We start from the raw sequence: 27,472 nt of genomic DNA, 5'->3' as shown, positions 1-27,472 counted from the left end.
TCAACGAATCATGCAACTTGAGCGAGATGTGCCTTAATGGTTGCTGGTGGTGGAATAATTGGATGCTCACTGTTGTCAACTTCACCTTTTGTGTTATCGTCTACTTTTTGATGTTAGCTATGGAAACATTAGCTGGGTTTCAAAGTTGAAATTATTGATATATAAAATGGGATTTGGATTTGTCTGGGAAGATCATCCCATTGGAAGTATAGATTGGAGTTTATGGCGAGATCACAATACAGTGAACTACGGTTATAACGAACTCAAAGGGACAACTAATTTTAGTTTGTAATAACCGTGGTTCGTTATAAGCATAAAGATAGCATATATACAACAAATGGACGGGACTAAAAATAAGTTCGTTATATCGGTCAGTTCGTTATAAGCGTGTTCGTTATAAACGTAGTTTACTGTATATGTACCAGCAGGATTGTCATGCTTCCCTATCTCTAGGCTCTAAAACGTTCTCTCGAACTCATTTAAATCCATTTTTGGCGTTGAACCATATATTGGCTGTATCACTATAAACAACTTCCATGTGGCTTTGGCAAGGTTAAAATGTGGCTCACATATTCTAAAAACAGAAACTGGTCGATACGTGAGCATGCCAAGAAACCAAAGCGTATGTGATATGTGTCGCTGCGGTTATGTTGAAAGTGAATACCATTTTTATATTGATATGTAGTGCATATAAACACCGACGGCAATTGTATGTCCCCCAATAAGTATTATATATTTCCTACACAAATTTAACATGTTAATGTCTGAAGACAAATCGAATACCTTACAAAATATGGGAATGTTTATTTTCTATGCCAATAATTTGAGAAAAGAAATCTTAAAAATTGGCTGTAGCACCGTTGCAACATGTAATGGACCGATGGCCTATACTTGGTGAATAAATGATGATGGTGTTATCGTCAGTCTGCTCGCCATCGATGTCAACGATGGTGTATTGTAAGCCAGCACAAGCTCCTCTTTAGGGAACCTATATAAGATGTATTGTAGATCCCATGGATTCTGCCCTGGAATCTCCAACCATGAAGGTTGAAATTTATATTCATTCGTTTTCGCCACCATTACCACGACAATGTACTAACGTGCATTTTCAGCCATCCGACACAAGTCACTGAAGCCAAGAGTTTGGTTTAATGCTTTAGCGAGTGATTTGGGTTTAACGCCGCTTTTAACAGTATTCCAGTTATATCACGGCGTGTCAGCTTAATGTGGGAGGAAAGCCCGAAGTGATGCAGGTCTCAGACGTTTACCACTTCGGTGAAACCCACGAGCACGGGTATGGTGCTGACAAACCTAGAAACATAATCGGGGCGAACCGGGATTCGAACTTACAATCATAGGTTTCTGGGGTGGCAAAGGGACGCAACTCTGCACAGCGAATCGCAGCGCCTTAGACGACTGGGCCACCCGTGCCCCCTTAATGCTTTAGTGATGTGGCAGTATGTATTGTACGTTTATCTCTGATGCTTGTTGGGATTGTTGGGGTTTCAAAATAACTTCTCAACTATTTTGTTTATCTTGTGTTGTTATTTACTGATTTCACAATCTTGTTCTGTACATACAGATTCCTGGGTTAACCTCAACCTGGAAAACAACTCGTAAAACATTATTTCAGTTATATCACGGGGTGTCAGCTTGGTATTGACGAAAGACCTGAACATTATTTCAGTAATATCACGGGGTGTCAGCTTGGTATTGACGAAAGACATAAGCCCACTTGCACAAAACGATGTAAGCAGTAAGATGATCATAACTCCCATACTTTAACATAGGCTTACAATAATGTAACGCTAAGATCGCTTTGTGCAAGTGGGCCCTGAACATTATTTCAGTTATATCACGGGGTGTCAGCTTGGTATTGACGAAAGACCTGAACATTATTTGGTATTGACGAAAGACCTGAACATTATTTCAGTAATATCACGGGGTGTCAGCTTGGTATTGACGAAAGACCTGAACATTATTTCAGTTATATCACGGGGAGTCAGCTTGGTATTGACGAAAGACCTGAACATTATTTCAGTAATATCACGGGGTGTCAGCTTGGTATTGACGAAAGACCTGAACATTATTTCAGTAATATCACGGGGTGTCAGCTTGGTATTGACGAAAGACCTGAACATTATTTCAGTTATATCACGGGGTGTCAGCTTGGTATTGACGAAAGACCTGAACATTATTTCAGTAATATCACGGGGTGTCAGCTTGGTATTGACGAAAGACCTGAACATTATTTCAGTTATATCACGGGGTGTCAACTTGGTATTGAAGAAAGACCTGAACATTATTTCAGTTATATCACGGGGTGTCAACTTGGTATTGAAGAAAGACCTGAACATTATTTCAGTTATATCACGGGGTGTCAACTTGGTATTGAAGAAAGACATAAGCCCACTTGCACAAAACGATGTAAGCAGTAAGATGATCATAACTCCCATACTTTAACATAGGCTTACAATAATGTAACGCTAAGATCGCTTTGTGCAAGTGGGCCCTGAACATTATTTCAGTTATATCACGGGGTGTCAGCTTGGTATTGACGAAAGACCTGAACATTATTTCAGTTATATCACGGGGTGTCAGCTTGGTATTGACGAAAGACCTGAACATTATTTCAGTTATATCACGGGGTGTCAGCTTGGTATTGACGAAAGACCTGACATTATTTCAGTTATATCACGGGATGTCAGCTTGGTATTGAAGAAAGACATAAGTAATGCAGATCCTAAACGTTTACAATTTTGGCGAAACCCACGAGCACAGTTGTAATACAGAGAAAACCTAGAAACATAATCAAGGCTATACTGGGATTAGAAGCCACGATCACAGGTTTCTGGTATGCCTAAGGGAAGCAACTCTGCACAACGAATGGCGTCGCCTGAAAGACGACTGAGCCATAAAACAGGAAGGGAATGTGTACATCCAGCAGAACACTAGATCAAATATATAAGAAATGAAAGAGAACAAATAAAGACGACATGATATTTGAACTAATGTATTTCATAATATACATGTTCGATAAAACACACATATAAACAAATCAACCTTCAAATCTTCATTTTCTTGGGATATGCTCGGAATGTAACAAAAATGGACACACTGAAACAAGTGACTGCCCAGACTAGGGTGGGCACCATTTGGAGACGTCTTTATTCTCTCCGTTTTTATTATTGTCGTAGATAGGTATACACAATCTGCAATAATTGGTCTTCCTGAATCTTTTACACAAGTTTCGGTACATCTCGGGGTTCAATGCGCATGCTCGTGGGGTATTCCTTCTTCCTGCGCTCTCGCTCGGTTTCGATGGCCTCGTGGTAGTAGCCGTAATAGTCACCCCTTCCTGCACGTGCAGGGGGGACCCACTGGTCAGCTTTGGGCCAGGGGTCTTGGAAGATGTCCCTGTGTGGCATGGAGGGGAGGTTGCGTGTGTAGCCTGAAAGTCTGAGAGCAGGAACACCGGACTGCTTCAGGCCAACGTCCTTGTGGAGATATCCTGGGGATATGCATAACATGAAGTTATTAATCGGGCATGTATCCTGGGAAGTATACATTTTGATGTGTGATAGATCGAGCATGTGTATTTGTTTGTTGTTTAACGCCGCACTCAGCAATATTCCATCCGTCTGTGAACAGTCGAGTCTGGACCAGACAATCCAGTGATTGACATTAATTTGGATACGATGACATTGAAGTCAACGGATCCCGTTAGTCGCCTCCTACGACACACATGCGGGTTGCTGAAGACCATTCTAACCCATGTCTTCGCGGGGGTGATCGGACTTGTGTCCTAGGAAATTTAAATATGTATATGTGATGGTTTGTGCTGGGAAATATACAGTATGCAGTGTCGTAGATCGGCGATGTGTCCTGGAAATAATATGTGCTTGTCTTGACATGTATCCTTGGAAATACGCACAATACAAAGTGAAAGGTGGAACATGAAAATTTGGACATGTGTCCTGGGAAATATTAATATCAAAACGTGATATATGTAGGAAATGTGTCCTGGGAAATATTCATATCAACACGTGGTACATATGTAGGCCATGTGTCCTGGGAAATATTTATATCAACACGTGATACATGTAGGGCATGTGTCCAGGCAAATATTTATATCAACACGTGGTACATATGTAGGCCATGTGTCCTGGGAATTATTCATATCAAAACGTGATATATGTAGAGAATGTGTACTGGGAAATATTCATATCAACACGGTATATATGTGGGGAATGTGTCCTGGGAAATATTCATATCAAAACGTGATATATGTAGGGCATGTGTCCTGGGAAATATTCATATCAAAACGTGATTATATGTAGGAAATGTGTCCTGGGAAATATTCAAATCAAAACTTGATATATGTAGGCCATGTGTCCTGGGAAATATTCATATCAACACGGTATATATGTGGGGAATGTGTCCTGGGAAATATTCATATCAACACGTGATATATGTAGGGCATGTGTCCTGGGAATTATTCATATCAAAACGTGATATATGTAGGAAATGTGTCCTGGGAAATATTCATATCAAAACGTGATTATATGTAGGAAATGTGTCCTGGGAAATATTCAAATCAAAACTTGATATATGTAGGCCATGTGTCCTGGGAAATATTCATATCAACACGGTATATATGTGGGGAATGTGTCCTGGGAAATATTCATATCAACACGTGATATATGTAGGGCATGTGTCCTGGGAATTATTCATATCAAAACGTGATATATGTAGGAAATGTGTCCTGGGAAATATTCATATCAAAACGTGATTATATGTAGGAAATGTGTCCTGGGAAATATTCAAATCAAAACTTGATATATGTAGGCCATGTGTCCTGGGAAATATTCATATCAACACGGTATATATGTGGGGAATGTGTCCTGGGAAATATTCAAATCAAAACGTGATAGGTGCATGGGCATTTATCGTGGGAAATATTTACATAAAAACGTGATATACGTAGGGAATGTGTCCTTGGAAATATTTATTTAAGTCAAAACGTGATAGGAAGGGCATGTGTTTCAGGGAGAAAATAGTAGGTGCATGTTTCCAGGTTAATAAACACATATAACATGAGAGCTGTGACGTACGAGGGAGCGCCGAGGCATCTCAAGTTGTAAAACCACGTATCGCCCTAATGTGACGTAATGAATGACATCACATATCACGTGAACTTTCCAATGACTTACCTCCAGGAGTGTCTCTCTGACGTGTGAAGGCGACCCACTGGTCTTCGGACTGCATGTCTATAGCGTCTCTCCGTGTTTCCCTGGGCAGGGAGCGGTAGTCATGGTACTTGATCCAGTCTCGCTCCGAGGGGACGTAATACTGCTGGCCCATCCACACGTGCGACTTCCAGTCCCCCGACAAGTAGTTGTTGGATGGGGTGGAGTAGTGCGGTTTCGGCAGCTCGGAACTCATGGCTGAAATAGCTGAAATAGCACACAGTGAACCCGTGAACATCCGGGGTAGAATGGGTCTTCAGCAACCAATGCTTGCAGTAGAAGGTGACTGTGCTTGTCGTAAGCAACGACTAACAGGATCGGGTACATGTTGTTTAACGCCGCACACAGCAATATTCCAGCAAAAGGGCGGCGGCGGGTAAATAATCGAGTCTGGACCAGGCAATCCAGTGATTGACACCATGAGCATCAATCCACGCAATTGGGATACGATGCATCAACCATGACCACCCGATCCCGTCAGTCGCCTCTTACGACTTTACCTTACATACGACCAGCAAAGGTTGCTGGTGACCTTCTCTAACCTTTGTTGTTAACGCCGCACTCAGCAATATTCCATCTGTATGACGGCGGTCTGTAAATAAACGAGTCTGCACCAGACAATCCAGTGATTGACATCATGAGCATCGATCCATGCAATTGGGATAAGATGACATGCATCAACCAAGTCAGCGAGTCTGACCACCCGATCCCGTTAGTCGCCCTTTACGGCAAGCATGGGTTGCTGAAGACCTATTCTACCCTGGATCTTCATGGGTCTTCTCTAACCTGGACTCCCCACCAGTCGGGTATATGGTGTCTGCTGTGCTCTTTCTATTTTATTAAGGAGTCCGGGTCTGTTTCGGAAATTGTAATTCTCATATGCCTAATTTTGCCCGAAAAGGGGCATCTGAGCCTAAATGTGTCGGATAGGGTTATTATATAGCCTAGGGCTTCGTGCCACAAGACGATCGGCACGCTTTAACATAGACGTACGACAATCGTAGCGCTAAGATCACTCTGTGAACTGGACCGTGCATCTATAGGATGTTTGTTTGTTGTTTAACCCCGCACTCAGCAATAGTCCAGCTGTATGATGGCGGTCTGTAAATAACAAGACATTCCAGTGATTGACATCACGAGCATCGATCCACACAACTGGGATACGATGACATGAATCAAACAAGTCAGCGGGCCTAACCACCCGATCCCGTTAGTCGCCTCTTACAAGCCGCCTTTTGCGGCAAGCGTGGGTTGCTGAAGACATATTCTCTTGCCGGATCTTCACGGGATAATAGGATGTTTGATAGTGCACATCCTGTGTGCCGGTTGAGGGTACGTTGTTGGATGTTGTCTGGTGTTATAGGATGTGTCAGGTCGGCGTGCACGATCTGTGATGTGAACCAGTAAACTAGATGCCTGCTACGTGGAAATGCGTGCACCTTCTATTTACAGAGCTACAAGATAAGTTGTACCAGACCATCTTGTGAACCTACCCATTGAAATCACCAGAAAGGGACAAAACTGGCTAAGGGCAGTCATCAAGTATCTGCAAATGAAAGGGCTAACTCCAACACAGATACATGCTGACATGGTTTCCACTTCAGGGGTTGATGCCCCTTCCTTTTCCAATGTAAAGAAAGCTGCGGAATTCAAGCGTGGCAGAGAGAGCCTTGACGATTACCCGCGTCCAGGAAGGCCTTCAACAGCAACCATTCCGGAAAACATTACCCGGTGCATGACATGATGATGACTGATCGACGATTGACCACTCGACATATTGCCAGTGTTGTGGGCATCTCTGTCATTAGAGGGTTGAGCACATTATCTCCAACGAGTTGGGAATGACAAAAGTTTCTGCAAGATGGGCGCCAAAGCTCTTGACAGCAGATCAGAAACGTGCCAGATTCCTGACGTCCCGTGATAGTTCATGCCGTTTTGAAGCAGATTCCGATGATTTTTGGCCCGATTTGTAACCATGGTTGAGACCTGGATTCCTCACTTTCAACCAGAAACCAAAATTCAGTCTAAACAATGGAAGCATCCGAAATCACCAGCCCCCCCCCCCCCCCCCCCCCCCCAAAAGCCAAGTCGGTTTCCCAAAATGAAAAAAGAACTAGCTGGTCGCCATTTTCCTAGTAATGATGACGTCATTTCCACTGTGAATGTCTTTTTAGGTTGGCTGAAGACATTTTCTTCTTGACCGGCAACCAGGCCTTGTAGCATCGCTGGCAAAATTGTGTAAACCTGGAAGAGGACTATGTGGAGAAATAAATGAAAACCACCGACTTGGTACGGGTCTTTCACAGTTAGGCTTAGAACTTTTCAGCCAGCCCTCGTACATCTAAAACATTTCATTTTTTTAAAATCTCAAAATATTTACTCATTTTGTAAAAACCCAAAAGAGTGATGAATAGATAAGTGAAAATATATTGGTTACCCTATGAAAAATGTAATAACCCACCCAATTAAAATAGAAACCTTTGAGTAAAAACTCAATTGCTCGAAAAGTTATCTGGAGCTCTGCATTTAGACTGATGTTAAATACAGACTAAACACCCAGCCGCTTCACTCATTTCACCGCCGCATGTTGATATAGCTAACCATTTTTTACCCATTTATTTCATGTAGATCATTGGGCAATTGAAAAGGTGACTATGCTTGTCGTAAAAGGCGACTAACGGGATCGGGCGGTCAGGCTCGCTGACTTGGTTGATGCATGTCATCGATCCCAATTGCGTGGATCGAAGCTCATGATATCAATCATTGGATATGATAACCCTATCCGACACATTTAGGAACATTAGAACCCCCTTATCGGGCAGAATTAGGCATATGAGAATTACAATTTCCGAAACAGAACCGGACGCCTTAATCAGATAGAAAGAGCACAACAGACACCATATACCCGACTGGTGGGGAGTCCAGGTTGGAGAAGACCCGTGAAGATCCGGGGTAGAATAGGTCTTCAGCATCCCATGCTTGCCGTAAAGGGCGACTATGCTTGTCGTAAGAGGCGACTAACGGGATCGGGTGGTCAGGCTCGCTGACTTGGTTGATGCATGTAATCTTATCCCAATTGCGTGGATCGATGCTCATGATGTCAATCATTGGGTTGTCTGGTCTAGGCTCGATTATTTACAGACCGCCGTCATATAGCTTGAATATTGCTGAGTGCGGCGTTAAACCAAAAAAACAAAACCAAACCATTGGGCAATTGACTTGAACTGAGCTACGTACTGATCTGAGGAAAGGTTACATCCCAAGAAAAATAGTCACGTTTCTCATCACTCTCTCAGAAAGCCTAGAAGGTAGGAGTTGTAATTGTATATTTATTACGAATTCCCAACTGAACCAAAATAAATTCACAGTTGTACTTATGGAAATTATCATACAAAAATGTAGAAAAATAATTCAAAACTATTAGGATTAAGCCGATTTACAAGACCGGTCGTTTATGCGAAACAAGAAAGAATTTTGGAAGCCTAAATCACCGCATAAATAGTTGCAGTTGCAAATAAGTGCAGTTGAACTTCAAATCGCGGTTTGCACATTTTGGTAAGCTGAACAGATTTAACAAGGCCGATGGAGTTATGTCCCTTGGAAGACGCTGATCGCGCATCTGCCATGTCTTCGGGACAGTACGATAGATTTATTGATTATGAAGTAAAAAGGTACAAAACTGCCTATAATCAAAATATATTTCACTTGACTTTAAAAAAATCGAACATGAATGAACAAACTGATCATGTAGATATATATTCATTCAAATCAATAACGTGTGAACATTTATATGTAGATCGATCTATGCTTTGTTTAATTAGGTACAATTATAAAGAGTTTTGAATCATTAATGAAATAAGGGAAATATTGATATTACCTTGACGAGTCAACTACGGAAAACAGTGACCATAAGACACACAAACCGTTTGTTTATACTTGCTCTGTTTCTCTACTAGGTGGCGTCTTCGAGCACCTGGTTGTTGCTACGATACGGTAAACAAGATGGCTGTCTAGTATTTCAGGAAGTGGCCAGAGAAAGTATTGCCAGCGAAGAGTTTAATGTGAGATGTGTTTGTCTTTGCTGTAAACTGTAATTTTAATCAAATTTACCATGTAAAACCAAGCTGTTACTTAAATTCAGTAAATATTGTAAATATTAGTTTTTATTAGATAATATATTCCTGATCATGCATCTCAACAATAACAATGTTAGCTATTGTATTAGAAGTGTTATTATTTGATTTAAGATATTATTTCTATCACTATATCGAAATACAAAATTAATTATTCTGCATGTGCTTAGATAAAAATGTCCATTCTAGACCTGCTTAATTTCATTTGAACTTGTCTGATCTATTAGATCTTTAAGGTTTACAATCAAATATTCGGCCTTCATATTGTCCAACTTAACCATGATAATCTTTATGTACACATGTTTAACAACTCTTTGGCACTAAATTATTACTTTAGTATCAAATTCATAAATTTGTATCAATGTTAAAGATTTATTGATACATTGATATTGTGATTTATAATGACATCCTTATATTGTATATCTATAGTATTGGGTATCTAACACTGATTACCTTAAATATACACATAAAGAGACAATGTTTCACGTTCAGTTTCGAAAAAGATGCTAACTTATATCTACAATGAGACAGAAAATAGGCACAAAAAGAGTCATATGGTTCCCTTTAGAATCCTTATCATTAGGTTGACACTTTAAGTTTTAGATTGGAATGTCAATACCAGTGTATCAGTTATGTTCTATACATAATATGTAAACGGGTCCTTCTTATTCTAAACTGGGGAAGATTCATAAAGGTTTCACAGTACTTTCAGATTTTGTAAATCATGAAATTAATGCAAGCATAAAATAAATCCAAAAAATGTAAGTGTCCCTTGCTTGGGTAAAGTGACACATAGAGAATCTCACCCGAGTGTCTTTTGATATCAAATTTATCAACACGAGTTGATAAAAGTGGAAAAATTCCGAGGCTTGCCGAGGATTTTTGCCTCTTTTATCAACGAGTGTTGATATATTTGATATCAAAAGACACTCGGGTGAGATTTTATTAATCATCCAACATCATTCTTTCAACTTTTTCAATTTGTAGACAGTAATTAACAGTGTCTTCAGTGTAAAAAGTACTGAAAACGGCTTCAGTAGCAGAGCCATTAGTGATGTCATTTGATTGTGACGTCATGGTAAACAGTGACGTCACAATGGTCTGCAAAGCATTGTGATGTTATTTCATTGCAGCCATATCTACAGTGTAGATATCGCTTGATCTCATCCAAGCGATATCTCCTGTGGGAGCCAGTTTTGGATGATAAATCTTTATCTCGACATATTGGAGTTTATTGTCATATCTGGCTCACTGAACATGGGCAGAAACAATGATATGATTGCATATTTTCATATTACATTTTAGGTTAGGGATTGTCATTTGCATTGATTTGGGGACACATTAATTTCATGATTTACAGTATGATACTAACAGGGTGAAATGTGTAATGTTTTCTGGCAACTATTTCAGATCAAGCTTCCAGTATGTCTCGTGGTTCTTCGCGGGGTGAGCTGGAGACGGGGAAGGGAACCACATTATCCGAACGTGGTCCATACAACAGTGTCCCTGTAGACAACTACCCCAGCGGGGACGGGAAGTCGTATGTGTACGAGGGATCTGGGTATTACGTCCCATCAGAAAGAAGATGGGTCAAATACCATGAGTACAGGTCTATACCCCCCCAGACTCGCCGAGATGCCATCCTGTTTGATTCTGAGGAGCAGTGGAGAAAATATCAGCGTCAACGAGACAGCCGCTCTTGCCCTGGTGGTGAGAATGTTTTCTACATATAGATTTATAACTATATAAATACCATCCTCCTGACATCATTGATTATCTAGTTGATTATTTACACCTTGAAAAAGTGGGTGAGTTGGGTTTAACGCCACCTTGAACAGTATTCCAGTTATATCAGGGCGTCTGCTTAGTGTTGGAAAGCCCAAAGTGAATGTTTCAGATATTTACCACTTTGGTGAAACCCTCAAGCAAGGGTTTGGTGCAGACAAACCTGGAGACATAATCTGGGCTAATCAGAATTTTAACCCACGATCACAGATTTCTGGCATGTCGAGGGGACGCAACTCTGCACAGCGACTAATGATGCGTCAGACAGCTGGGTTTGTTTGTTTGTTGTTTATTGCCGCACTTTGCAATGTTCCAGCTATATGACGCGGTCTGTAAATAATCAAGTCTGGACTGGACAATCCAGTGATTGACATCATGAACATTGATCCACACAATTGGGATACGATGACATGCATCGACTAAGTCTACAAGCCTGACCAGCCGATCTTACATGTCACCGCTTACGACAAGCATGGGTTGCTTAGACAACTGGGTTCCCATGCCCCCATAATGAAATGGAGAAACAACACACTTGATAATTGAGAATGCTTTCCTCTTGGTGGATAATCACTGGATTGTCCGGTCCAGACTCGATTATTTACAGACCGCCATCAAATAGCTGGAATATTGCTGAGTGCGGCGTTAAACAACAAACCAACCAACCTCCTGTTGGTGAGATTGGTTACTTTACAAATTAGACAAATATTAAAATAATTTAACCCCAGTTTCATGTCATCTAATCGCTCGTACAATATCCTTACAGGAATAACATTCACAGGACTTCCAGAGGTCCGCTCAACAACGCCATTATCTGCTTTGCTGCCATATCAGCGCAGTGCTTGGACGAAGCCGTGGGCTGGGTCAGGATTCTTTGTGGCTCCGACAGACAAGTGGATTCATGAACACACCGGCCCCGGGATACCCTCTGACTCCTACCTGTTCTACAATGAAGAAGACTGGATCAAGTTCCGCTACCAAGTGGAAAACCCAGCCATGAAAAAAACTTGATTTGATCTTAATCGTATATCAGGGTTCGAGGGCCTTTTATTATCCAGCACTGACATTGACAGAAATTTTGTCATTCAAAATGTCAATGTTGTTTTTCGAACTTGGTTGTGATATAGAAGAATGTTAACAAATCACAAAAGTGTCCTAAGGTATTTTGTCTATGTTAAATCATTGTATATGCCCTGTGAATTAACTTGCCTTACCGAAAAAATATTTCGCTTAAATATTCTTTTAAAAAGATTTCTGTTGATTTTAGACTGAGGTCCATAGTCATTCTTATAACAAGTAGTTAATTGTTCATTTATTGAGTTATTACCAAAGCATTTTATACATTAGTGGGGCTGGGCTGGGCTGGGCTGGGCTGGGTAACTCATGTACTCAGGTCAGGACTGGGTACTATTGAAATATTGGGTGATATATTGTTTAATGACAACAAAAATCAAGAACTATATGGTTACATTACAAGTCACTAATGTTCGCATTTCTTTCTGACTATGCACCCATTGCTTCTGACTTTTATATGTTTGAATAAAGATAAAACTTCATGCAGTAAACTTCCGTGTATGCATGACCAGATCGTTTTATACATGTATCTAAATACAATTTGTCCAGGGCTACGGTCAAAATATTCCCAAATGGACATTTTGTACCCATCTCTTGAGACTTACAGTGGGTACCTGGGTAGGGGCGGGTAATAGGGGGATGGGTACATGGTAGTAAATTTGGACTTGTCTCAGCCCTAATACATACCTCCAACATACCAGCTGTGTATGTCACTGTAGAACCTACCTGCTCGTGCAAATGTAGCGAGATCATGGATATTGCTGGTACTAATTTTCCTATTGATAAGCAAATCTAGATATGTATGCAAGTAGACAGTGTAAATATTGAATTGTACAAAATAAATTGCTGCTGCACTTGAAACAAATGAGATGTGTATTTCTTTGTTTAGGACGAATAGATCAGAAAAAAATATTTCCTTTGCTTTCAGTTGTTTATGAGCCAAGAGCACGACGCACTGCTGATTACTAAAACATGCTGCTTAAAAGAAGTAAAAGAACACCCGATTCTTTCATATTACTGTATCATTACATGGAGTGACAGACCATAGTCAAATGAAACAATCTGGTGTTCTTTAACTTCTTTTGTGTAGTTTATCGGAATAAAGAAAAATGAAGCACTATAGTAACAATTAGTTTTCAAAATGTCTATTTTCACATATTTTTCTTATTATACCCCCGACCTTTTAGGTTAAACCAAGGTTCCGTCTGTCGGTCCGTCCGTCCGTCCGAAAACTTTGTCTGCTGGATTTCTCAACTATTCAGTGGATTCATCTCAACCTTATCACATAATGTGTGTCATATGGAGGGGTGTAGTCAAAAGAAATAAAAAGTTTTTATTAATTTTCCTTTTTTTTATAAATTTTTCAAACCCTAACCCTATCCATTATTTAATTTGAAACTACTGACACACTAGGCGAGTCAGGGGTATTAGTGAGCCACATTCAATTTTGCCCTTGTTCATAAAGATTTATGGTAACTCAGCTCGTAGTCTACTTATAAAAGCAGTTTTCCTGTCATGTTTCAGGCCTAGGCTTACAATGTACCTCCCTTCATGACAATGTGGAGCTCATTCTCAAGAGTTCCTTACTGTGGTACAGTACTGTTCAACGAACTCCATCCCTCTTCCAATGTTCCCGGGGGGATTCTGGGTAATATAGGTCCCCAGCAACCTATGCTGGTAGTAAGAGGTGGCTAAATGGATCGGATGGTCATTCTAGGTGACTTGACTGATGCATGTATCGTTTCTCAGTTGCGTGATTGATACTCATGATATCAATCAATGGATTTTCTGGTCGATCAGACTCAATTATTTACAGACCGCCGTCATATAGCTGGAAAATTGTGGAGAGTGGCATTAAACAAACAAACAAACAAACAAACAAACAAACAAAAACAATTGTGGGATCGACCTGAGTTTGATTCCTTTCATGGGTACAATGTGTGAATCCCATTTCTGGTTTCCTCGCCGTGGTATTGCTGGAATATTCCGAAATAGTTGTAAAACCATATTACTCACTCATTCAAAAAGAAAATAATCATCTTTTCCTCCTCACTAAGGGGGGAGTCAATATTGAGGTGAGGTGAAATGGGGTTCAAAGTCGCGTCCAAGATTATTGCACTTATATAGCGAAAAACATGCACGTGTATATGTGAGTGTGAGTGTGTGTGTGTGTGTGTGTGTGTGTGTGCTTGTACTAGTCCGGACTGATGCTGATTCATAGTGCTAGCTAACTGAGATACCATGCCGCAGTTTAACATGAATACCCCACTCAGACACAGTATACTGACAAGTCCTTGTTTTAGCCCCTTAATGCCAAGCGCCAGGCAGGTTAACAACAAGTACCATCTTTTGACGTTTTTTGGTATGACGCAGCCGGGGATCGAACCCAGGATTCCCCCACTTTTCAGACGGACGCTCTACCCCTTGACCACAGAGTTAATAAGAAGAAGAGAACAATATTTTATAAATGATGCATTTATTATCACCTGAAAAAATACATGATGGAATGTAAAGATAAGAAGCCAGTGCCCTTCATCTGATGCCAGACATGGACAACTCCTGTATCCCACAGTTGCCATGGTAATAGGGCCATGGCAGAATGGCATGATATAAGTTGTCATACCTTGGTAAAACAGTGGTAGCACTGTGATAAAATGTTATCACCAAGGCAGATATATTAAGAGAAAGCCACTTTAACATGCCTTATCTTTCATTAACATTGATCTAATTTTTGAAGGTTGAAAAAATGTGAAAGTTCCATTAGTATGAATTATTCTCTTTCACACTTTCAAATATGTTTTATATGAATAATTGCTTTTTGATGGATTTGATATGTTATTCAGTAGAACACAACAGCTAATGATAACACTAAATGAAATGTGTTATCTTGCAACGAATAACTTATCGCAAAAAGACGACACGATGACAATAATCGAGATCATGAGGCCGGCATTTCACACCTTTTCAAAATGGAGTCATTTCCAAACATCGATGTCTATATTGAAAGTAAACCATGGCCGACAGGATGAAACTATCTGTGTACGATGATGTTGACTGTTGCAGCAGCAATTTCCCACAAGACTTCTCGCATAGTCTCCCTGTGAGCAACACCAGTCAATCATCATGGCACAGCAGCCGTAACACTCCACATCTTCACAAGGTGACAGGTCATGACACACTCACAAATACCATCCATTCGTGACCAACTCGTGTTATTCCGGGACAAGCCGAATAGCGACTCGTGCCCCTCTCGTGGGCATTTTTGCGACCGGGTTCCGCCTAAGCGCAAGGGGGCATAGCTAAAATAATTGTCAACTCGTTGCGTAATGATTCACGTATATTTCCCCATGTATTATATAATTTCGGATGCAATTTAAAGCACATCGTAACATGCGGTATTATACAGCATGATTGAACACATATAAGAGTGTTTAGATGCAAGACATATGTAAAATCAAACATTATTCCTGAGGGATTCTTTGACCGAAGAACTTGAAATCATACAAGCATTCTGATTGGTTTGTGGTATTTTCACACATAACATTCATTGATAGGGGGACGAGTCTTCTTGCATGTTACGGAAAGGGGCGAGTGGTGACGAATGAAATACCACAATACACATATACAAACATCCTTTATTGTATAACCCTCAATCAACACTACTGTAGTTGTATCAGACACACATTATCAAGTAACCATTCATTCATTTCATTATCGCATGAACAGCAAGCCAAGTGTGTAAGAATTCACTCGATGACTCCCTAAAACAGTACAGGACACTCACAAGGGTGCCATTTTGTTAAGCTTTTCACAGAATATTACACCTTTAGTCACAAACAATGTTCAGGATATCCATAATTGTAGGCACATGTTGGCAGACATCTTAAGTTTCTAGAGAAAGTGTCCAAGAAACAGTCAATCCTATAGGTAACACAATACAGACTACAAATACCACTCATACAAATTTAGAGAATGAACTACAAGCTATGTGGAATATTTGTCCTCAGTGAATTATTCTGTCAGTCTTGCCAAGGAACTAATTCTCAAGGGACACGATTCCTAACTGGAAGGAAAAACCATGAACATAAAACAAAAAGACAAAGAAAAATTTGAAAATACAATTATCCCGACCTTACTGATCCACATTCCATATACATCAAACCGTATTATATTATTTGCTTGGACAAGACAATTTGTTTAAGTACACATTTGTTATACACAAGACCATGTTAAACCATGAAACACTCAACAAAGACCACAAAGGGTTAATAGCCTGCTATTTCTGTGTAGAAGGAAAAAACACCCATAGTAAGGCTTAAAAAAAATTAAAGAATTGCTTCTCAGGCAATGGCTTTTGAAAATATAGTGCGGGTGGGGCAGGTGGTGTCTTTTTTTGTTGTTGTTCAAACTAGTATGTAACCAAATAAACAATTGAGTACTATCAACCTGAGAAAAGGCCTCCCTACATAAATGTATTCCTCTAGCAAAATACTGTCATACAGAATTTAAGGATTTTTTTGGGTTTTTTTTAAATCGAAATAAAAACAAAACGTGCGGCACACTTTATGATGATGTGGGTGGGGCTGAGAACCAAGACTATTATTTTTTTTATCCTAACATATTCATATTATAATATAATAAACTCACAGCCATGTTGTTTTTTGGCTATCCATCTCCTCTGACAAACCAATAATATTGAACATGATGATGCTGTGATGTAGGTGACAAGAATGAAAACATTACATGAATTTTGCAAAGAAACCCACTCACAAACACTGACACTGTCTCGGGTCACCGGTATGTGTGTCACTGTAACTCCCCTTGATGCTAGGGTTAGAGTGGTCTCCCTTTACGGCATGTGGCGCCCAGAGAAGGGGATCCTGATGCTGCCCTTGTTGCACGTCCCTGATGATGAGTCACAGGTGTAGCCATTGGGACAGCAGTGGACCTTGTCTGCACAGCACACGGCCTGTAACATTGTGCACAAGATGAACATATAAATATCCCAACTTCATCCAGATCAGACCCGTGAAGTTCCCGGGTAGAATGCTTGACGTAAAAGGCGACTATGCTTATCATAAGAGCTGAGTAACGGGATCGGATGTGACAGCAATGCAGAAGGGTTCGTTGAATTATGAATGCGACACCATTCATAAAAGTTTCAAGTAAACAACATGGAAGTAGATGTTTTGCTACAAAAAGAACACAACACTGTACTGCCCAACTGCCTCTGTCAAAGTGGAGGCTGAACTACTGAATATCGGTTAATGCAACTTATCTCATCTTACATTAAAACACAAGCTTCTAATAGGGCTGGGGCGAGTCCAAATTTACTACCTGGGTCCTCATCACCCCATTACCCAACCCTACCCAGATACCCGCTGTAGATATATAGAGATAGGTACAAACTGTCTGATTTGGACCTTAGCCCTGGCAAAATGTATTTAGATACATGTGTAAAAGGATCTGGTCATGCATACACTGAAGTTTACTGCATGAAGTTTTATCTTTATTCAAACATATAAAAGTCAGAAGGAATGGGTGCATAGTCAGAAAGAAATGGGAACATTAGTGACTTGTAGCGTTTACCATTAAACAATATATCACGTGACTAATCACAGTTCCGGGTAGTCCTGTGGGTACCCGGGTCCTACTCAGGACCCTACCGACCTGAGTACCCAAGTTACCATCTCAGCTCTAGCTTCTACAGTGATTGGTTAAGGGCTTGCAATTATTTTCCATGTTGCCTGCTCATGTAGCCCACTCTTATACCCTGCTGACAAATCATCCAGAACACACCTTATAATGTAATATACCATGTTACATGATGTAAAAAGCAACAGTGAGTGAGTGAGTGAGTGAGTGAGTTTGGTTTAACGCCGCTTTTAACAGTCTTCCAATTATATCACGGCGTGTCAGCTTAATGTGGGAGGAAAGCCTGAAGTGATCCAGGTCTTAGACGTTTACCACTTCGGTGAAACCCACGAGGACGGGTATAGTGCTGACAAACCTAGAAACATAATCGGGGCGAATCGGGATTCGAACCCACAATCATAGGTTTCTGGCAAGCCCAAGGGACGCAACTCTGCACAGCGAATCGCAGCGCCTTAGACGACTGGGCCACCGTGCCCCCTAAAAAGCAATAAGGATAAGGACTCCAGTATTATAATGTCGCACAGATCCCATCCACATCCAACATATGCAGCTTATGCTGGTTGTAGGAAACGAGAAAACGTGGCCCGGGTGTCTGGCTCGGTTGATAGATAGGGTGTCACTAAATCCAGAAGGTGTGAATCTATTGCTTAAATCACTAGATTATCTGGTCCAGGCTTGATTATTTACAGGCCAATCTGGATGACATTTTTTTTTATGTACACATTGATTTTACAAAAGATCATGTTAACTCATGACATATGCAACAAAGACCACATATTGCTGATAATTACCCATAGGGTCAGAAATAACAGAGTTCATAAAAATCATATGTGCACAAGTGCAAATATCACTTCTCGTGCATCAGTGTATTTCTGTCATCCGAACGGCATTGTTGACATCATTCGAATGTTAGTGTGTCGTAAGGTCGGAATAACGTCACACTAGAAACTATTTTAAAGCTGAAGTTGTTGATGCCATTTGACATATTGTGGTTTTCTAGGACGGCGGTGGTAATCACTACATTTTTCTAAAGGGGAGCTCAAAATGGTTAATAAAGAAATTATTACACTAACGTGTACATACTGATATTTCAAAACTTGTGTAAGAATTCATGTATTACCCTTGCGCGGGAAATACAAGAATTCTGACACTCGTTTCATAAAACCAGTATGACACACATGCTACAGAGCTCCATATAAGCTTTTGGTGTTGTGGGTATTTTACCCATGCATTTTATAATCATTGGGTATCAGTAATTCTATCTGGGTTTTCAAATTTGTGTTACCCACTAGTTTTTACACATGTGGGTATTTAAGTTAAATATTTATAAACACTATTCATCTAGTCCCTGCAAACTGGTGTCGTGTGGGTTCGAGAGCTTTATAGGACTAAAAAATAGCATGATACTTCCACAAGAAAGTGTGATGGCAAATGATCATGATGTAACTGTCATCGTGAAGTTTGTCAAGGTTGACGGAATGCCTGTTTATAATTTCAAAATAAGTTGCTGATTTGCTAATCGAATACGCAGGGTTACTTCACAATATTTTGATGACAAGTTCTATTTTTGTAGCGTATCTGTAATGTTAGTTGCGTATTTGATATGCTTGGATTTTATTTTACTGCGTATTTCTGCATTTCTGATGCGAATTTTAGGCAGATACGCAGCTTATCTGGAGCTCTGATGCTAGTATAATAATCTCCATGTTGCGCTAAACAATTAACAAACAAACAAATAATACTTACGTTGGCTATTGGACAACAGCCGTATGAACCACTTGTGAGCTGGCAGCAGGTGCTTCCACTTGGACATGTAGTGGAGTCCGAACATGTAATGTCCTTCACATTGTGACGATTCTTGATGGGTTTCCATTGCCAAGGCAACAAGAAGTCTGGCAGTTTCTTTAAGGGTTTGGTTATGGCAGAGGTCTTCCTCACCCAATTCACTGAGTAGCCATCTTGTCTGTTACATTTGCCAGATGCTGTATCACAAGTTGTTCCAGAGGGACAGCAGTGGATTCCATCAGCACAACACACAGCCTGGAAACAGAATCAATTCAACATGTTATTCTTTGAAAATAGTGAGAGCATTTTCAGTGAGTGAGCTTTTCACATGATTTTATATATGAAACAGCACATCAGTGTCATGGGGCAGGATATTCAGCCTTGATAGGTATTTTTTTCTTACCTGTGGCAGAGGACAGCATCCCCACTGGCCAGAGGACAGTTTACAACAGGTGCTTCCATCTGGACATTCGTGGCTGGAGTCACACATAACATTATCTACATTCTTAACAATTGGTGCAGTTTTCTTGAACCATGTGATAGAGAGTCCATCTTGTCTGTTACATTTGCCAGATTCTGTATCACAAGTTGTTCCAGAGGGACAGCAGTGGATTCCATCAGCACAACACACAGCCTGGAAACAGAAGAAATTTAACATGTTAATCTTTGAAAATAGTGAGAGCATTTTCAGTGAGTTAGCTTTTCACATGGTTTTATATATGAAATAGCACATCAGTGTTATGGGGCAGGATATTCAGCCAAAAGGGACAGTTGACTGCAGGAATTTACCTCTCTGATGAAACATACAAGAACTGGTTTGAGGTGAGGTGAAATGGGATTTAACTTCGCGTCCAAGATTATTGCACTTATATAGCGACGTTCATGCACGTGTATGTGTGTGGCTGCTTGTACTAGTTCAGACTGATGCTGATTTATAGTGCTAGCTCACTGACATACCATGTCGCAGTTTAGCATGAATACCCCACTCAGACACAGTATACTGACTCCGAGCCGACCAGTCCTCGTTTTAGCCCATAATGCCGAGCGCCGGACAGGGTAACAACAAGTACCATCTTTTAACGTCTTTTGGTATGACGCGGCTGGGGATTGAACCCTGGACCTTCCGCTCTCTGGGCAGACGCTCTACCATTTGACCACGGATGCGGTAGAACTGGTTTGAAGGTGACAAAGAGATGCAGAACATACCTTGATAGGTATTTTTCTTACCTGTGGCAAAGGACAGCATCCCCACTGGCCAGAGGACAGTTTACAACAGGTGCTTCCATCTGGACATTCGTGGGTGGAGTCACACATAACATTTTCTACATTCTTAACAATTGGTGCAGTTTTCCTGAACCATGTGATAGAGAGTCCATCTTGTCTGTTACATTTGCCAGATTCTGTATCACAAGTTGTTCCAGAGGGACAGCAGTGGATTCCATCAGCACAACACACAGCCTGGAAACAGAATGATTTTGACATGTTAATCTTTGAAAATAGTGAGAGCATTTTCAGTGAGTGAGCTTTTCAAATGATTTTATATATGAAATAGTACATCAGTGTCATGGGGCAGGATATTCAGCCAAAAGGGACACAGTTGACTACAGGAATTTACCTCTCTGATGAAACATACAAGAACTGGTTTGAAGGTGACAAAGAGATGCAGAACATACCTTGATAGGTATTTTTCTTACCTGTGGCAAAGGACAGCATCCCCACTGGCCAGAGGACAGTTTACAACAGGTGCTTCCATCTGGACATTCGTGGCTGGAGTCACACATAACATTTTCTACATTCTTAACAATCGGTGCAGTCTTCTTGAACCATGTGATAGAGAGTCCATCTTGTCTGTTACATTTGCCAGATGCTGTATCACAAGTTGTTCCAGAGGGGCAGCAGTGGACTCCATCAGCACAACACACAGCCTGGATGGAAACAGAATGAATATCATATGAACTTAGTTCCATATAATTATCCCAGATTAGAAAAGTAAATTTCAGAAAAGCATTCGTGATAAAAATCTGTAAGCAAATAAAAAACACATTTACATGGGTTTTGATATTTAAGATACTTTCTTTTCTCACCTGTGGCAGAGGACAGCATCCCCACTGGCCAGAGGACAGTTTACAACAGGTGCTTCCATCTGGACATTCGTGGCTGGAGTCACACATTACATTTTCTACATTCTTAACAATCGGTGCAGTTTTCTTGAACCATGTGATAGAGAGTCCATCTTGTCTGTTACATTTGCCAGATTCTGTATCACAAGTTGTTCCAGAGGGACAGCAGTGGATTCCATCAGCACAACACACAGCCTGGATGGAAACAGAATGAATTTAACATGTTATTCTTTGAAAATAGTGAGAGCATTTTCAGTGAGTGAGCTTTTCAAATGATTTTATATATGAAACAGCACATCAGTGTGTCATGGGGCAGGATATTCAGCCAAAAGGGACACAGTTGATTGCAGGAATTTACCTCTCTGATGAAACATACAAGAACTGGTTTGAAGGTGACAAAGAGATGCAGAACATACCTTGATAGGTATTTTTCTTACCTGTGGCAGAGGACAGCATCCCCACTGGCCAGAGGACAGTTTACAACAGGTGCTTCCATCTGGACATTCGTGGGTGGAGTCACACATAACATTTTCTACATTCTTAACAATCGGTGCAGTTTTCCTGAACCATGTGATAGTGAGTCCATCTTGTCTGTTACATTTGCCAGATGCTGTATCACAAGTTGTTCCAGAGGGACAGCAGTGGATTCCATCAGTACAACACACAGCCTTGAAACAGAATGATTTTGACATGTTAATCTTTGAAAATAGTGAGAGCATTTTCAGTGAGTGAGCTTTTCAAATGATTTTATATATGAAATAGTACATCAGTGTCATGGGGCAGGATATTCAGCCAAAAGGGACACAGTTGACTACAGGAATTTACCTCTCTGATGAAACATACAAGAACTGGTTTGAAGGTGACAAAGAGATGCAGAACATACCTTGATAGGTATTTTTCTTACCTGTGGCAAAGGACAGCATCCCCACTGGCCAGAGGACAGTTTACAACAGGTGCTTCCATCTGGACATTCGTGGCTGGAGTCACACATAACATTTTCTACATTCTTAACAATCGGTGCAGTCTTCTTGAACCATGTGATAGAGAGTCCATCTTGTCTGTTACATTTGCCAGATGCTGTATCACAAGTTGTTCCAGAGGGACAGCAGTGGATTCCATCAGCACAACACACAGCCTTGAAACAGAATGATTTTGACATGTTAATCTTTGAAAATAGTGAGAGCATTTTCAGTGAGTGAGCTTTTCAAATGATTTTATATATGAAATAGTACATCAGTGTCATGGGGCAGGATATTCAGCCAAAAGGGACACAGTTGACTACAGGAATTTACCTCTCTGATGAAACATACAAGAACTGGTTTGAAGGTGACAAAGAGATGCAGAACATACCTTGATAGGTATTTTTCTTACCTGTGGCAAAGGACAGCATCCCCACTGGCCAGAGGACAGTTTACAACAGGTGCTTCCATCTGGACATTCGTGGCTGGAGTCACACATAACATTTTCTACATTCTTAACAATCGGTGCAGTCTTCTTGAACCATGTGATAGAGAGTCCATCTTGTCTGTTACATTTGCCAGATGCTGTATCACAAGTTGTTCCAGAGGGGCAGCAGTGGACTCCATCAGCACAACACACAGCCTGGATGGAAACAGAATGAATATCATATGAACTCAGTTCCATATAATTATCCCAGATTAGAAAAGTAAATTTCAGAAAAGCATTCGTGATAAAAATCTGTAAGCAAATAAAAAACACATTTACATGGGTTTTGATATTTAAGATACTTTCTTTTCTCACCTGTGGCAGAGGACAGCATCCCCACTGGCCAGAGGACAGTTTACAACAGGTGCTTCCATCTGGACATTCGTGGCTGGAGTCACACATTACATTTTCTACATTCTTAACAATCGGTGCAGTTTTCTTGAACCATGTGATAGAGAGTCCATCTTGTCTGTTACATTTGCCAGATTCTGTATCACAAGTTGTTCCAGAGGGACAGCAGTGGATTCCATCAGCACAACACACAGCCTGGATGGAAACAGAATGAATTTAACATGTTATTCTTTGAAAATAGTGAGAGCATTTTCAGTGAGTGAGCTTTTCACAGGATTTTATATATGAAACAGCACATCAGTGTGTCATGGGGCAGGATATTCAGCCAAAAGGGACACAGTTGATTGCAGGAATTTACCTCTCTGATGAAACATACAAGAACTGGTTTGAAGGTGACAAAGAGATGCAGAACATACCTTGATAGGTATTTTTCTTACCTGTGGCAGAGGACAGCATCCCCACTGGCCAGAGGACAGTTTACAACAGGTGCTTCCATCTGGACATTCGTGGCTGGAGTCACACATAACATTTTCTACATTCTTAACAATCGGTGCAGTTTTCTTGAACCATGTGATAGAGAGTCCATCTTGTCTGTTACATTTGCCAGATTCTGTATCACAAGTTGTTCCAGAGGGGCAGCAGTGGATTCCATCAGAACAACACACAGCCTGGAAACAGAATGAATTTGATATGAACTCATTCAGAATGCATTTATACCAGGTGAGGTGGAGAAATGTCTTTAAATTCAGATAAGATGGAGAAATGGAAAGAGGGATGACTTCAACTTTGCTTTTATCAATTTTGACTTTATGTCAAACAATATTCCAGAAGCTCTGGCCTTTTAGCGTCTACATTTCACAACACTTGAGGTACAATGGAGCATGTTCTTTCCAAAGGATTTCAAAGAGCACAATACGACTCTGGCTCAAAAGTTGTTTGATCAAGGTAACAACATTCAAGGATCAGTAAAGCTTTCAAAATGTTTTATGGTAGACATGTGGAGTACATTTCCAAATCTGACGCATCAGGTACAAAAATGATGTTTGATTTAATTCTATATTTTGACTTGTACCAAATGATACTGTGTCTTTTAGGAAACAATTGACTTGCTTTTGTAGTGTGTTTATGACAGGGCCACCAATAGGGCAGGATGCGCTCACCTTTTCGAGAAAATCACTATTTGATAGTGATTCATAAACACATGCTCATGATATACAAGGAATTGTGCAATCAACGCTTCTTTTAGCAGAGATTTCTTATGAATATAGAAAGAGTTTTGTTGCTTGTGTTTAATATTATTATTGTAAAGAACAAAATCTTATGAAGTAGAATCCATTTTCCACAACAAAATTGAGACAACAAATGTCACGATTTTGAAGCTACCAACACAAGAGATGCCATGGCTACTCTCTTTAAGTCCATGTGATATCAAGAATATGTCTTCTGTTGAGAATAAAATTACTTTTCTGACACATGGGTTTGTACAAAACTGCTTTTCTTACATTTGGCAGAGGACAGCATCCCCACTGGCCAGAGGACAGTTTACAACAGGTGCTTCCATCTGGACATTCGTGGCTGGAGTCACACATTACATTTTCTACATTCTTAACAATCGGTGCAGTTTTCCTGAACCATGTGATAGAGAGTCCATCTTGTCTGTTACATTTGCCAGATTCTGTATCACAAGTTGTTCCAGAGGGACAGCAGTGGATTCCATCAGCACAACACACAGCCTTGAAACAGAATGATTTTGACATGTTAATCTTTGAAAATAGTGAGAGCATTTTCAGTGAGTTAGCTTTTCACATGATTTTATATATGAAATAGCACATCAGTGATCATGGGGCAGGATATTCAGCCAAAAGGGACACAGTTGATTGCAGGAATTTACCTCTCTGATGAAACATACAAGAACTGGTTTGAAGGTGACAAAGAGATGCAGAACATACCTTGATAGGTATTTTTCTTACCTGTGGCAGAGGACAGCATCCCCACTGGCCAGAGGACAGTTTACAACAGGTGCTTCCATCTGGACATTCGTGGCTGGAGTCACACATTACATTTTCTACATTCTTAACAATTGGTGCAGTCTTCTTGAACCATGTGATAGAGAGTCCATCTTGTCTGTTACATTTGCCAGATGCTGTATCACAAGTTGTTCCAGAGGGGCAGCAGTGGATTCCATCAGAACAACACACAGCCTGGAAACAGAATGAATTTGATATGAACTCATTCAGAATGCATTTATACCAGGTGAGGTGGAGAAATGTCTTTAAATTCAGATAAGATGGAGAAATGGAAAGAAGGATGACTTCAACTTTGCTTTTATCAATTTTGACTTTATGTCAAACAATATTCCAGAAGCTCTGGCCTTTTAGCGTCTACATTTCACAACACTTGAGGTATAATGGAGCATGTTCTTTCCAAAGGATTTCAAAGAGCACAATACGACTCTGGCTCAAAAGTTGTTTGATCAAGGTAACAACATTCAAGGATCAGTAAAGCTTTCAAAATGTTTTATTGTAGACATGTGGAGTACATTTCCAAATCTGACGCATCAGGTACAAAAATGATGTTTGATTTCATTCTATATTTTGACTTGTACCAAATGATACTGTGTCTTTTAGGAAACAATTGACTTGCTTTTGTAGTGTGTTTATGACGGGGCCACCAATAGGGCAGGATGCGCTCACCTTTTCGAGAAAATCACTATTTGATAGTGATTCATAAACACATGCTCATGATATACATGGAATTGTGCAATCAACTATTCTTTTAGCACAGATTTCTTATGAATATAGAAAGAGTTTTGTTGCTTGTGTTTAATATTATTATTGTAAAGAACAAAATCTTATGAAGTAGAATCCATTTTCCACAACAAAATTCAGACAATAACTGTCACGATTTTGAAGCTACCAACACAAGAGATGCCATGGCTACTCTCTTTAAGTCCATGTGATATCAAGGATAAGTCTTCTGTTGAGAATAAAATTACTTTCCTGACACATGGGTTTGTACAAAACTGCTTTTCTTACATTTGGCAGAGGACAGCATCCCCACTGGCCAGAGGACAGTTTACAACAGGTGCTTCCATCTGGACATTCGTGGCTGGAGTCACACATTACATCTTCCACATTCTTAACAATCGGTGCAGTCTTCTTGAACCATGTGATAGAGAGTCCATCTTGTCTGTTACATTTGCCAGATTCTGTATCACAAGTTGTTCCAGAGGGACAGCAGTGGATTCCATCAGCACAACACACGGCCTGGAAACAGAATGGTTTTGACATGTTAATCTTTGAAAATAGTGAGAGCATTTTCAGTGAGTTAGCTTTTCACATGATTTTATATATGAAATAGCACATCAGTGTCATGGGGCAGGATATTCAGCCAAAAGGGACACAGTTGACTGCAGGAATTTACCTCTCTGATGAAACATTCAAGAACTGGTTTGAAGGTGACAAAGAGATGCAGAACATACCTTGATAGGTATTTTTCTTACCTGTGGCAGAGGACAGCATCCCCACTGGCCAGAGGACAGTTTACAACAGGTGCTTCCATCTGGACATTCGTGGCTGGAGTCACACATTACATTTTCTACATTCTTAACAATTGGTGCAGTCTTCTTGAACCATGTGATAGAGAGTCCATCTTGTCTGTTACATTTGCCAGATGCTGTATCACAAGTTGTTCCAGAGGGGCAGCAGTGGATTCCATCAGAACAACACACAGCCTGGAAACAGAATGAATTTGATATGAACTCATTCAGAATGCACATATACCAGGCGAGGTGGAGAAATGTCTTTAAGTTCAGATGAGATGGAGAAATGGACAAGAGAGATGACTTCAACTTTTCAATAATCAACTTTGACTTTAT

The 27,472-nt window shown here is 40.4% G+C and overlaps 3 protein-coding genes across 13 annotated transcripts in view; 1 reads left to right on the top strand and 2 right to left on the bottom strand.

Moving 5' to 3' along the window:
- Positions 1-3,130: 3,130 nt before the first annotated feature.
- On the bottom strand, positions 3,131-9,211 carry LOC139464412 (uncharacterized). The gene is made up of 3 exons (XM_071245945.1): positions 9,127-9,211; positions 5,214-5,456; positions 3,131-3,511 (listed from the first exon to the last, which is right to left on the bottom strand). The coding sequence occupies exons 2-3, from the start codon at positions 5,443-5,445 to the stop codon at positions 3,240-3,242; spliced, it is 504 nt and encodes a 167-aa protein (XP_071102046.1). The 5' UTR covers positions 5,446-5,456; positions 9,127-9,211; the 3' UTR covers positions 3,131-3,239.
- Positions 9,212-9,221: 10 nt separating this feature from the next.
- Positions 9,222-13,080, top strand: LOC139464411 (uncharacterized). Its single transcript, XM_071245944.1, has 3 exons — positions 9,222-9,310; positions 10,793-11,092; positions 11,931-13,080. The coding sequence occupies exons 2-3, from the start codon at positions 10,807-10,809 to the stop codon at positions 12,173-12,175; spliced, it is 531 nt and encodes a 176-aa protein (XP_071102045.1). The 5' UTR covers positions 9,222-9,310; positions 10,793-10,806; the 3' UTR covers positions 12,176-13,080.
- A 1,617-nt stretch (positions 13,081-14,697) lies between these two features.
- The window catches only part of LOC139464904 (uncharacterized), a 79,539-nt gene continuing 66,764 nt past the window's right edge, over positions 14,698-27,472 (bottom strand). For 8 of the 11 annotated variants that reach the window (XM_071246484.1, XM_071246493.1, XM_071246488.1 and 5 more), the window contains 11 exons: positions 25,098-25,328; positions 24,033-24,263; positions 23,560-23,790; positions 23,170-23,400; positions 22,703-22,933; positions 21,763-21,993; positions 21,373-21,603; positions 20,906-21,136; positions 20,082-20,312; positions 19,640-19,933; positions 14,698-17,207 (listed from right to left, as the gene is read on the bottom strand). In XM_071246484.1, the coding sequence (XP_071102585.1) occupies positions 17,088-17,207; positions 19,640-19,933; positions 20,082-20,312; positions 20,906-21,136; positions 21,373-21,603; positions 21,763-21,993; positions 22,703-22,933; positions 23,170-23,400; positions 23,560-23,790; positions 24,033-24,263; positions 25,098-25,328 (2,493 nt within the window). In that variant the 3' untranslated portion in view covers positions 14,698-17,087. Of the gene's footprint in view, positions 17,208-19,639; positions 19,934-20,081; positions 20,313-20,905; positions 21,137-21,372; positions 21,604-21,762; positions 21,994-22,235; positions 22,467-22,702; positions 22,934-23,169; positions 23,401-23,559; positions 23,791-24,032; positions 24,264-25,097; positions 25,329-25,565; positions 25,797-26,630; positions 26,862-27,097; positions 27,329-27,472 lie in introns of all 11 variants that reach the window. The other 3 variants (XM_071246495.1, XM_071246492.1, XM_071246491.1) reach the window with 3 other exon arrangements.

This window comes from Haliotis cracherodii, unplaced genomic scaffold (assembly GCF_022045235.1).
Source record: "Haliotis cracherodii isolate W230 unplaced genomic scaffold, xgHalCrac1.p SCAF_17, whole genome shotgun sequence".
In the NCBI taxonomy this organism is placed as follows: Eukaryota; Metazoa; Mollusca; class Gastropoda; order Lepetellida; family Haliotidae; genus Haliotis; species Haliotis cracherodii.
The sequence above is the reverse complement of the archived record's forward strand: the minus strand, read 5'-3'. Positions and strand labels throughout refer to the sequence as shown.

What these genes read in the sequence shown, in the direction of transcription:
- LOC139464411 (XM_071245944.1), top strand. Translation starts at nt 10,807, where the DNA reads ATGTCTCGTGGTTCTTCGCGGGGTGAGCTGGAGACGGGGAAGGGAACC. An exon ending in CAGCCGCTCTTGCCCTGGTG is followed by an intron (nt 11,093 to 11,930) that starts GTGAGAATGTTT and finishes ATATCCTTACAG; the next exon opens with GAATAACATTCACAGGACTT.
- LOC139464412 (XM_071245945.1), bottom strand. Translation starts at nt 5,445, where the DNA reads ATGAGTTCCGAGCTGCCGAAACCGCACTACTCCACCCCATCCAACAAC. An exon ending in TCAGAGAGACACTCCTGGAG is followed by an intron (nt 3,512 to 5,213) that starts GTAAGTCATTGG and finishes GCATATCCCCAG; the next exon opens with GATATCTCCACAAGGACGTT.